Source organism: Cynoglossus semilaevis, chromosome 10, assembly GCF_000523025.1.
Source record: "Cynoglossus semilaevis isolate Cse_v1.0 chromosome 10, Cse_v1.0, whole genome shotgun sequence".
NCBI lineage: Eukaryota > Metazoa > Chordata > Actinopteri > Pleuronectiformes > Cynoglossidae > Cynoglossus > Cynoglossus semilaevis.
Window position 1 is genome coordinate 18271897 of NC_024316.1, and position 12595 is coordinate 18284491.

A 12595-nucleotide genomic window follows, 5' to 3' on the forward strand; every position below is an offset into this window, starting at 1 on the left:
CAGAGAAAAAAGCAGCTCACTGGAGGAAAAAAAAAGGAAAAAACATCTAACAACAATAAAAAATAAAAACATTCATATAGAGGTACCACATGACAGTGTTTGATTTTTTTTTTTTTTTTTGTTTTTTTCCATTTTTTTAAGCATGCAATCCGTAGCAGGCAAGGTGCAAAAAACAATATCAACAAAGTAAAACACATCATTTACAGCAGGGGTAACAAACTCCTGGCTCGGGGGCCACTCCTGATCCGCCTTCCACAATTGGCCCTTAACCAGGTGTCAATAATGATTACATTTTTTAATTAAATTTTGATTTATTTCACAGGTCATTTAGGAACCAAAACTACCTTTTAAAGTAGTTTTTTTTTTTTTTTTGATTGTACATATAACACTGACGCGACCCTTCAGTGAAGGGACGGTGGCAGCAGTGGCTCTCCGCTCACCTGAGTTTGAGACCCCTGATTTACAGACTGCAGTGGAGACAGTGTTCAGTCCGTGGAGGATTAAACTAAAGATGACATAAATATTTAGCTTTGTGTAATTTTTTTTTTTTTTAATGCTGATAATGGTCAAAATTAGTCGAAGCCTTCAGGAGGAATGCAAAACATGTGCAATTTTAGTTAGAATACTCTCATCATTGTTTCTCTTGGTCCCTGAGCTTTCAAGTTTTTTTGATTAGTAATTCATTCCCTCATATTTTCATTTCAATTCCACCTTGAATCACATCTTGACAAACTACAGGGAAGCCCTGCCCGTCACAGACTTAAGTGCTACCAAAAGATTTTTTTTTTTACGCCACGCTGTGCCTTTCACCCCAGATCAGGGGTCCCGCTTCAGGACCACTTTAATTTTTTACCCGCTAGAATTGAGGAAGAATTTAGGCCTTTCACTTTGTTGTGCTTTGCACAGAATGTATCACCCGGACAGAAGTGCTACCGTCGCCAGCAGGTTCCTCAGCTGTGGTCTTGTGCTCATTAATTATTTACTACCTTTGGAATTCTTATAAACCTTAAACATTAGACTGCGTTCAGCCCGGGTCAGAACAGGTCAACGTCCAGGTCTCTGTGGCCCGGGTCAGGCCCGAGGAGGTCATGACTTAAATATGAACAGCATGTGCAGGTGAGCATGATGGGGTGGGAGGGAGCTCAGCCGTCATTGGGTGTTCGCTCAGCTCCTTGTGTTGAAGACGTGAGGTGAGGGTGGGGGAGTGGGGGGTGGGGTGTCACACTGTGACCGCCGCCTTAGAGCCCTGTTACGTACATCTCCATGCCGTCGTTGAAGGTGAAGATGGTGGTGGTGCTGGACGTGGTGGAGCCGTGCTTCAGGTCGCCGATGCTCTCGTACAGGTTCTCCCCCGGCAGCAGCAGGGCCTTGGCGGGGAGGTGCTGCAACTTAGGGGTCTGCTGGGTGGGCGGGGGCGGAGGGGGCTGCTGCTGCTGCAGGGGCTGCTGGCCTTTTTTCCTCCGCGGCCGCAGCGTGGCACACGTGTTGGGAGGTCGCTCCCGCTTCCAGACGCCTCCGCCTTCCACGTTCTCGTAGGCCGGGTCGCATTCCTCCGACCCGATGGACTCGTAGCAGTGATCATCCAGGGATCCTCCAACCGCTTTGCCCTCCTGAGGAGCCCAGGTCTGAGGTTTGACCACTACACTGAACCCCCCGTCCCGGTCACCACGACCCAAGGTCCGGAAGCCGAGGTTGGCCGGAGGAGACCCGGGCACAGCTCTCTTCTTCTTCCCTGGTTTACACACCTTGGAGTACATCTCCGCCACCTGCAGGACAACGACACAATGTTCAAATCCTGGAGCTAAAAAAACAGAACCTGAACCTTTCTTTCTTTTTTTTTTTTATCAGCAAAGTCAAAAAGTTCTAAGACAGATGTTATGAATTGAAAAGATTCCAATTTGAATCAGTAAAACACGTCAACAATTTTTATCATTTAATCAGTTGTGTTTCAAAGACAAACGGTCTTACTAACTACTAACTAACCAGTAGTTAGAAAGGTCAACCAAAAGGTCAACCAGCTTACGTTGTGTCCTTCAGGAAAACTATTTCAGTTTTAATCATTTTCCACTTTAAAATATATATTTTACTGTGCACTTTGTGCCACCGTTTTTACACCTCGTCAGTGAAGTACTGCGTGTACTTATAGACAGCCTTGAAGACGACAGTAGTAATTCATCAAAAAAATCAAGTGCTCGGCTCTGACTCCTCCATCTTCCATCGTCAGGAGAATAGAAACACATCAGTGATTCTATCTATTAGTAAGACAGCTCCACACTGGAGTGGAATACGGCTGGTGTAGAAATACTACTACAACTTAACGCTAAATATGAAGACAAGGAAGTAGGGAAGGAAGAAAAAAAAGGGCTTTCATAAAAATATGCACATAGAAGAAATAAAAAAATAAATTTAAAAAAAAAAACCCCAGAGAGATTGATGTCCAGGCGGAGGAGTCCTCGCTCACCGCTGCAGCAGATGGCTGTATATTCTCCACCGTGTGAGAACCCAGTGGAGCCAGGGCTTTACTCTGCAGCATAAACATGTCATCGTCCTCCGGAGGCTTCCAGATGTACTGCTCTCCATTGCCCATAAACATCACTTCCTGTCAACAGAACAACAAATAATAACTGGGGCAGAGCTGCTCATGTGTGTGTGTGTGTGTGTGTGTGTGACAGTGATCTGACTAATGATTACTTGTGTTTACAGAGGCTGCGTTTTCACGTCCAGGCTCAGAGAAAACAAATGAATGCCCGTCCATGTGAAATGTTGCAACACGGTGTGCAATACATGTCTGTGGTGCACGGACCAGACTGCACTGAAGTGTTCTGTGTTCTGTGTTCTGTGTCCCCCCCCCCCGGTGCACGGACCAGACTGCACTGGAGTGTTCTGTGTTCTGTCCCCCCCCCGTGAGGCGGAGCCCCCAGACTGTGTGATCGTGCACATACATTCTGAACGGCTACGTTGCTAAGTGTTGCATCACCCTGGAGTAAAACGAGCGGTGACCAAACGGTGAGCAGACTGTGAGCACGTGTAAGTCTGAGCACAGATTATGTTAATGACCTCGGGTCACGGCGGCCACAACGACCTCGATGACCTCACAGGAGGTGTGGGGGGGGGGCAGCAAATTGCCCTCCCCCCGTCACTTGAATGGAAGCGGTGAGCCTGATATTTACAGTAACGTCTGTCGACACGCCGGCTGCTGCGAGCATATGGAGAAGGTGACACCGCTAACGCTAACGGCTCCTCGGCGGATAAACACCCTCGCTGTCTGGACCTCAGATGAACCTCCACTGAGTCACCAACAAACCACCGCACACTGGAGCCAAGTGTAAGAGAACTGCTACACTGGCAGAATTATAACTGTGCGGATCGTCTGAAGGAGCAGCGGAACAGAAGTACTCGGAGTAGTACTCTCTGAAATACTCTCTTCTCTAGGGCTGGAAACTCACGCTGTGGTTCATCTTAGGGTCATCAGAGGGGGCGGGGTCATGTCCTGAGTAACTAAACTCACAACTGTGGACTGTCAGTTACCACAGGGGATCGAACAGTGATCTTCTTGCTGTAAGGCAAAGCTACCAACCATTCCTCCACCGTAGGGCCCCGGCTTGTCAATTATATTCCAGCACTAAATCCATTCCAGGACAGTGGGAGAGTCTGAATACAATCCCAGCAGTCATGTCGATGCTATGGTTCTCAAAGTAGGGAGCGGGCCCTTAAAGGGGCACAGAGCTAATTCACTGATTTGGGATTTTATTTCCATTGTCCAATGATCACTGCCTTAGTGTAACAGGGGGAAGAATTTTTTTTTTTAAATTTTTATACTGACTGACTGGAGCATCAACCCGTGGGTCGTGGACCAACACTAACGATGTCAAATCATTGGGATGTGTCCAGGGCAACTGTACCAACCTTTGGAAACGATGGGACATTAAAGGCCTCCATGTTTTTACGGGGCAACTTTGTGCTGTGGGGGTGCGGCGGAGGAGGGGCGGGGTGCGACGGCGGAGCATGTCGTGAAGGCGGCGCAGGTGCCTCCGCCATGTCTGTCCCGCTGTCCCTCTTTTGGGGTGCCTTGTCAGCCTTCCTCAACTTCCTGACGCAGGCGTACTCGGCCGTCTCTGTGGGGTGGGGCGCGGACATGACCTGGGCCTCGGACTCGGCCAGGCCTTCCTCCACGTCTCCATCCGGGTCTGGAGGCGCCGGAGTGTTTGCAGGTACCGCAGGAGGGGCGGGGGTGTCCGTCTGTCCGGCCCTGCCTACCATGGCGTAGAGGGCATCGTCAGTACGTGTGGTGGAGGAGCTTCTGCCCACTTCTGAGTAAGTGTGCTCTCCATCCTCTCCAGTCCCAGAAGGGATCTGGGGAAGCTGCCTGCCTTGAGAATGAAGGTCAGAATTAGACAGGCAGCTGGGCAGCAGCAGAATGTCCATGCTGGCTGGTCATCTTTAAAGACGCTCGTCTGATCGTCCAATCAACTAATGTCCACCATAAAGTTCAAGTCAAACCCTGAACAGCCAGGTTAGATTTAGTCTAAAGTAATTTAAGTCTTAGATTTAAATTAATTAAATTAAGTAATTAATCTGTTTTGAATTTCGTTTTAGTTTAAGCTGAAAAAATGTTTTATTTGAATAAATCTGATTTGATTTAGTCAAATAAAAAAAATGTATTTTTTTTGCTAATAATTAAACGAAATTCTACTACTACAACTAATAATAATTGTATTTTTTTTGCTAATAATTAAACCAAATTCTACTACTACAACTAATAATAATTACTACAACTACCACGATTATTGTTATTGTTACTATCGTAATCTTTTTTATAAACTCTTAATCGGGCACTGTAGAAAAGTAAAAGGTTTTACGTTACACTTTCTGCGTTCATTTTACGTTACGAGTGAAGCGGGTCCATTAATCTGTCCTATGTTTCCTACCGGACATGTTTTGGTCACGCGATGTCACAAATCGACCTCCCGTTTACATGTCCCGCCTTCTAAACACCGAACGTAGCTCTGATTGGCTCTAGTCCTTATTCCTTCATCCTGTTTACCGACGATGTCAGCGCTGATTGGATATCGTCAGTGACAGTTTTATGTCAGTTTGTCTCGTTAGTATTAGTTAACTCCCGCTTCCATACATTACGTCATTACACGATATAACTTCCTACGAAGTTTTCGTTTAATTTTCATTCCTTCATTACTTCATTCTTCCTCCACAGTGGAAGAATCTAGCCTTAAACATGCTATGTTGCTACAAATCAGCTCAGGCTGCCGTTACAGCGTCCACACACGTGCAGTTCCGATAACTGTCACTGATGGAGCTGTTGGACAGAAACCTTCGTCCTACAGTGAGAAAATGGCGGACTGTAAAGGTAAAGAGAATTCTTTTTTAGGGTTTACGTCTTTTATGTCTTTTCTGCAGTGCCCTTGAGCTTCATTACACTGTCGGTTTTTGGGACATCGTGTTTTTATGGTGGAGATAGTGATAGTTTCACTTCGTCTGAAGGTTCGTTTTTGGTTGTTTGGTAAATTTGTTTGTGTTTTGCTGTCCAGCGTTTGGAGGTGAAACCAAAACCAAACCAAATTGACTTTTCATTTCCATGACTTGCCATTTCATGGACAATATTGTTGCTGTTGGATGGATACCTTGTATCTCCACTCTTTCTGATTTCCATGCTTCATAATAAGCCATGTAGTTGAGGAAATGTAGTTTGCTTTTTTTTTTCTTCCCGCCATGCAAATCAAACAAGATCAGGCTCTTAAAGGTACAGTATGCAAGAATTTCATTTATAAAACAAAAACAGAACTACAAATTTAAACAAATCAGTGGTGGTTGTTGTGTTCATCTAGAAGTACCCTCCTTCTGCCTGTGTATCATTTTTTCTTTTTTTTCTAAATGAAGGTTCTGAGTTCTTTGATGGTCACTGAGACCCCTAGTGGATCCCTGGAGTAATGCAGAAGGGTTGTGAAATTTTTGGTTGATTAGGAAATTGTTGTAATATGGCAAATCTAACCTGAAATTCCTGCATACTCTTTCTTTAATTGGTCGAAAAGATGTTGAGGAGATACAAGTTTGTTTGTTTTTTTGTTTTTGTTTTGTTTTTTCTTCTTTGTTACCACATAACAATGTCACGTGTACAGACGACAGGTCAGAGTTCAAAGGTGAAGGATGTACTCACTTTTGCCATTACAGTTCATCTTGTTCATCTCGGTGTCTGATTTACTGATAGACCGCAGCTTTGACTGTCTGAGTATACCCTGATAACACACACACACACACACACACACAGTGCCATTTAAACACAACATGTGATGCGCTGTCCCAAATTATTTGGTTCCTCGTAAATTGGGTTGTTTGCGCTCGCCGCCGCTGCACAAACACAACACTGATGAGTGTGTCACTTACCATGTCCATGAGTCTGTGTTTCCCACCTTCACCGGGGACATTGTGTGTTTTTCCTTTCCTGTGGTAAACACAACCGCTCTATCACCGCACTGACATCTTCTACAGTGTGTGTGTTTTTTTCACTGTCTACAGTTTTGCTTAGCGTAGTGAAGTTATGACACACACACACACACCACACACACACACGTGGCCACTGACAAGAGAGAACATCTGCAGCTACAGTTACAGCTAATCTAATGACAGTAAGTCTTATTATTTAAATCTTTCTCATTGGACTTTATTAGCGTTCCGCTAACACTGATGCACAGCCTCCAACCCGACAGATGCACAGGATGCATTGAGTGACATCAGCACACAAAAACATTTGCCGACCAGCGATAAAAGATGAGGCAACGAAACTTAACACAAAAACAAGCGTTCTTGTCACAAAAACTTTAGGTCAACAGCATCACCTGAATCTAAAACATATTGCTGTGAGTACAGACACCCGCGTTAGCGTTAGCTACAGCAGTCCTGGTACAGACACCAGCATTAGCGTTAGCTACAACAGTCCTGGTACAGACACCAGAGCTAATGTTAGCTACAGCAGTCCTGGTACAGACACCAGAGCTAACATTAGCTACAGCAGTCCTGGTACAGACACCAGCATTAGCGTTAGCTACAACAGTCCTGGTACAGACACCAGCGTTAGCGTTAGCCACAACAGTCCTGGTACACAAAACTCTGATATTCCAACAAAATGTTATGTTCTCACCGAACAAATAAGGTTAAAATTCATTAAAATAAGTGAAGGAAAATATTTTGATGGAATTCATTTACTTTTAAATAATCAAGCAGCGCCCCCCACTTTGGGAACCACAAGCCAAAGAGAAAAAAAGTACATTTTGTTGCTTTGAATGATTTTCATTAAGTTTAATAAAACCAGCGACTTTATTAATTAAAGTTAAAATTAATTAAAAGAAGTGAAGGAAAATATTTTGATAGAATTAATTTACTTTTAAATAATCAAGCAGCGCCCCCCACTTTGGGAACCACAAGCCAAAGAGAAAAAAAGTACATTTTGTTGCTTTGAATGATTTTCATTAAGTTTAATAAAACCAGCGACTTTTACGACTCCATGGAAACAGTACACACGAGTGAATACTCATACTTCAGTATTTGCCTGTTTACAGTAGCATACTGTGTGTGTGGTGTGTATGGTGTGTGTGTGTGTGTTGCTCACCTCTGGCAGCCCACACAGAGCACCACAATGAGGATGGTAACAACGAAGGCTGAGGCAGCAGCGATAGCACCCAGCAGCAAGACCTTGCCGTAGGGAGGAGCCGTGAAGTTCAGCCCGTCCTGCATGGAGGCCATGTGGGAGCGCTGGCGCTCACTTGCTCTCACACACTCACACTCTTACGCTCATGCACACTGGGAAGATCCACGCTCTCACTGGAATCTGTAACAGAAAGACACACACACAGAGAGAGAGAGAGAGTTGTTTCATTCAAGCGCGTTTGGCCTTCATGAAGATCAACAACTGTTCTGGAACTGTTTTTTTGTTCTTCTGCAGAAGGACAACAGTTCCTGGAGAATCTTTGTTGTCTGTGAAGCAGAGTAAAGAGGCAGCGTGTGCCGTGGTTTCACCTCCTTCAGGAGCCACATTTCAGTGATTGTGAGATACACTTGTCGCTAGGGATGTCCGATAATATCGGCCGACCGATAACATCGGCCCGATATAAGCGTAATTATGTAATATCTGTAAGAATCGTCTGGTTTTCCCCAAATAATGTGTGACCAAAAAAATAGTTTTTGGGGAAAAACATCTGTATAGCCTGCAGCATTGCAGCTCGTTTTATTAATTTATTTTAGCTTTTAAAACCAACGTGTGTGAAAGGAAGTCTGTTTTTTGTTTTTGTTCATTTAATTTGTTATTTAGGTTCATAGAGAGACTTTCTGTCTAAATGACGTGTTAGTTACGTACTACGGTCGTGTCTGTACCTTTAAATGTTAATGAGCCTCTGTATGCTCCGCCCACCTGCTCTGCTCATCGCAGTTTTGTACAAACGTGCAGCACAACCCTGGTGGGTTTTTTTTTTGCCAGATGTTGATCATTTTTTACAGTTCTCTGATCTCATTTTTCCGACGTTGTTGTTGTTGCTGGTTGTTTGTGTTCGTGCCGTGGGCTGAACAGCTCGGTGTGAAGTTTGCGTTTTTCCATCTTTCTTTGTTCACCCGCGCCTGTAGGCATCTGTCGTTTTAACTGTGTGGTGAAGCCAGGAATGGTTTAAACCTACTGTGGGTTTAAAAAAAAAAAAAAAAAGACAAATGTGTTCCAAGAGGTTAATCCGTCTCCTCCATGTTGTTACTGATGTCAACCTCTGATTGACAGGTACTCTGACTGGTGGGAGTGGAGGTGGAGATTCACAGTAGAGTTAGTTATTTTAACTAAAGTGGGTTAAAACATTAAAATCGCTCATTTTGAGACACGTGTCCAGGTTTAAGGTGAAGAGCAGGGGTGCCAAACATAAGGCCCGGGGGCCTTATGTCCGGCCCAGTAGGGTGTTCAATCCGGTCTGTTTGATGAATTTTGAAAATAAACCGGCCCAGTAGGGTGTTCAATCTGGTCTGTTTGATGAATTTTGAAAATAAACAAACCAACTTTACGTTCAGGATAGTTTTGTAAAATTATATTTAGTCAAATATGACTAAATAATAATACATATCTAATAAACTTCAACTTCTTTCCATGAAAACAAAAGGGGAAAAACATGGACTTGTTGTTACTTATAGTTAATTCTGTTACCGTTGTACTGGTCCGACCCACCTGAACCATAATGAGTTTGGTTTAGACAGACACTACAGAGTAACAAATATGTGTATATGTGTATGTTTTGTATAATATATTTTTAATGTCCGTGAACACGGTCAGATATTTCTACGAGGATCTGGTGTTTTAAAAAACCTGTCGACTTATTTAGCGTCGAGTTCCCGCCTCTGGTACTGTATATGACTTTACAGTTGTTTTTTTTTTGTATTCCGATATAAACAAACACACGTTGACAAGGGACAGTGAGTCAGAGCAGCAGGCTGGGTAACATGAAACTGTGTGTGTGTGTGTGTGTAGACACAGCCTCCTCTGCTGGTTCCTCTGTCAGACGGTGTCACAGTCGTGGTGTAATGTGTTGTACGAACAAAGAAAGGCCACGGAAATCTGACAAAATGACCAAAATAAACACACGACTCTTCCTTAGCCGTTGAGTGTGTGTGTGTGTGTGTGTGTGTGTTCCACTGTACCATCGATGAAACATTATTACTATTTCAATAATTTGACGCTGAATAATTTGAGTATCTATGTCAAACCTGAGGCCCGGGGGCCGAATGTGGCCTGCCATAGCATTTTGTGTGGTGTGCCACCCAGAGGTCATCAGGAGTATGGTTGACTGTAGACCTATGGTTGTTAACGTCAATCTTATTAATCATGTGACCTGTATCATGGCGATGCCAGTGACTGTCCAATAAGATTTTACGTGACTCATTTCCACCCCCTGCTGATGATTGACGCCCCAGCCTCACGTTAACATCCCTGCTTTAATCACTCCACCCTCCAGGTGCCACAGACTCTACGCTGACCGTCGGTGAGTTCATTTGTCGGCCAGCAGCGCCAGTCTCCCCCTGGTGTCTGTGTTCAGGAGTTCACCTGAGGGTCAGACACCGACGACAGACAAACCACCGTCATCATCAGGTCTGGGTCAGGACAGCAGAGAGACACAGAGGACGAGGGACGCTGCTGACAGGTGTGGAACCAACAACCCCGTCTTCAGCTGAAGGTAAGGCTAACCCATGCTAACCCATGCTAACCCATGCTAACACCTTCGTCCCAGGTCATCAGTCGTCACAGTTCCTCTGAGCCCAAACACACACTGGTACAACATGGACTCTGTCCGGGTAAAGACCAGGAATTGAACCACAACACACGTCACACGCCCTCCTGCTCTAAAGCATGTGTCAAAGTCAAGACTCGTGGGCCACATGCAGCCCACTAAGTCATTTCATATGGCCCACAGCTGGTTAAAAAAAACACTTTATAATAAAGTCTCTGCTGCTGAGAATTTTTATAAATGACATAAAATAAGGTTCAATATTTTTTATGTGAATAAATAATAATCTTTCACAAAAACATTTATTAAAATGTCATACAGTACAGTTACATCTGTACAGTCTTACAGTTACATTATCGCTGGTGATAATGAGTTTGACACCTCTGCTCTAAGGCAAGAGAACTAACCACTGAAGACACCACATTGTCCTTAAAAACCAACAGACGCTGCTTTGGTTTTTTTCTTGCGCTGTTGCCAACATTTCTTACATCATTTGCCGTATGTAATTAATATATATATATATATATATTTATTACATACAGCAAACACTCGTGAGGCTCCTCTACAACCAGGCGACCTGATTGGACCAGACCAACACCAATATAAAAAAAAAATCTGTAGTATTTTCTCTTTGGTGTGAGAAAAAACAATGATTCACAAAAACAAAATCATCAGTCACATCATTTAACTAATTATTACAAAATGAAATGTTGAATAAATTCACCTCCAGTTTCAGAGTGGACCTGGAGGAGAAGTGATGATGATGATACAGCGAACACGTTGGCTCAGCACACGCCAACCTGTCAAAACCCGTTCTATTTTTATTCAAAACCACTCCCTCCTTTTTTTCCCACCATCACCTGTGATGCAATAATCAGTTATTCCTCACCGTGACACGGGTGTCAGTGTAATTATATCTGTGCTAATCTGACAACACGGCCAAAAGTGTAGCGCTGCCGAGGCTAATGAGAGAGAGGGGAGAAGAAAGGTGTAGGTGTGGAGGAGAAGAAGAAGAAGAAGAAGGAGGGAGGAGAGGAGAGGAAGGAGGAGAGGAAGAGTGTGTGGGAGTCTGGTGGCAGGTGTTTGAAGACGCTGAAAGCTAATGATGAGCGAACACTGTCACGTTCCCCCGATCCTCCTCTGTTCCCACAGCTCCTCCTACAGTCTTCACCCTGAGTGACACCTCCACACTGCAGTCTAATCGCTGGCTCCGCGGCTACATCTCACGAGCCAACCAATCAGAAATAGTGCTCCGAGAAAGAACAAGAAATTGATTAACACACACACACACACACACACACACACACAGTTCCTACAACTGATCTGGTTCTTTGTAAACTTTCTTCAGCAGCAGCAGGTTTCTGGTCAGGTGTTGACCTGACTCTGGGGTCACTGACCAGCAGGGGGCGTTTAACATGGGTGAGACAAACATTAAACGGATGAGTTTCTGATTAATGTCAACAGAACGGCTCACAGACACAGAGCTGAGGTCAGGACGGTCAGTGAGTCTACGGCTGACAGTCGGACTGACGCAACAGTCGGATGGGTTGTTCAGGACAACGACTTCTCCAAGTTAATAATTACATCATTTGATTTAGTCACAAATCAGTCACAGGTGTTAGTTATTTCAATTAATTAAAGTGATTAATTACCTGATGATTTTATTAGAGCCATAGAGGCTGCCCATATATACACATATATAAATAAATAAATATATAAATATATCTTAACATATGCATATATGTATACATATATACTTATATATGTACATATGCATATACACACAAAAATATATGTTTATATAATATATACGTCTATATAAATATATAAAAATATATATATATAAAACAAGCCAATTTTCTTCTAGGGCCGTAAACCGTAAAGCTGTGTGGCCCCACCCACAGACCACGACCCAGATGTTTTTTTAAAAACATTGACTGAGCACTACTGTGTAATGGTTTTGTTTTTTATATTATATTTTATATTATATATTGTAAGACACTTATATCTATCTATATATATATATATTCAATTCATTTGTTACTGTCAGTACAAACAGTCAACTAAATATATTTTTTAAACACAAACTTGAAGAAGCCGTGATCCTCCTAATAAGTCGTCTTTTCTCTCTCTCGTCGTGCAGTTGTTGTGTTACGTCGGGGTTTTTTTAACAAGTTTTTTCAACTCGCTCAAACAACTCTTTCAGTTTGGATGAACTCTCGACCTGAACTCTGTTGTGACGTTCTTTTCATCGAGCGTCTACAGTATTTACCTTTCTGCAGGAAAGTCGATCCCATTTAATCTGACCTTCAGGTTAATAACAGGTTTAAAGC

The 12595-nt window shown here is 43.5% G+C and overlaps 2 protein-coding genes across 4 annotated transcripts in view; one reads left to right on the forward strand and one right to left on the reverse strand.

Moving 5' to 3' along the window:
- Window positions 1–103: 103 nt before the first annotated feature.
- LOC103385403 (uncharacterized) overlaps window positions 104–12595 on the reverse strand; it is a 19585-nt gene continuing 7093 nt past the window's right edge. The window contains exons 2-7 of one of the 2 annotated variants that reach the window (XM_017035956.2): window positions 7622–7840; window positions 6400–6457; window positions 6173–6251; window positions 3907–4253; window positions 2462–2599; window positions 104–1766 (exon numbers count right to left, since the gene is read on the reverse strand). In XM_017035956.2, coding sequence (XP_016891445.1) covers window positions 1239–1766; window positions 2462–2599; window positions 3907–4253; window positions 6173–6251; window positions 6400–6457; window positions 7622–7755 — 1284 coding nt within the window. In that variant the 5' untranslated portion in view covers window positions 7756–7840 and the 3' untranslated portion in view covers window positions 104–1238. Of the gene's footprint in view, window positions 1767–2461; window positions 2600–3906; window positions 4371–6172; window positions 6252–6399; window positions 6458–7621; window positions 7841–12595 lie in introns of both variants that reach the window. The other variant, XM_017035955.2, reaches the window with a different exon arrangement.
- nkain5 (sodium/potassium transporting ATPase interacting 5) overlaps window positions 4815–12595 on the forward strand; it is a 20797-nt gene continuing 13016 nt past the window's right edge. For both annotated transcript variants that reach the window (XM_008319276.3, XM_025059362.1), the window contains exons 1-2: window positions 4815–5365; window positions 9993–10211. The gene's annotated coding sequence lies outside the window, so the exon portion shown is untranslated. The remainder of the gene's footprint in view (window positions 5366–9992; window positions 10212–12595) is intronic.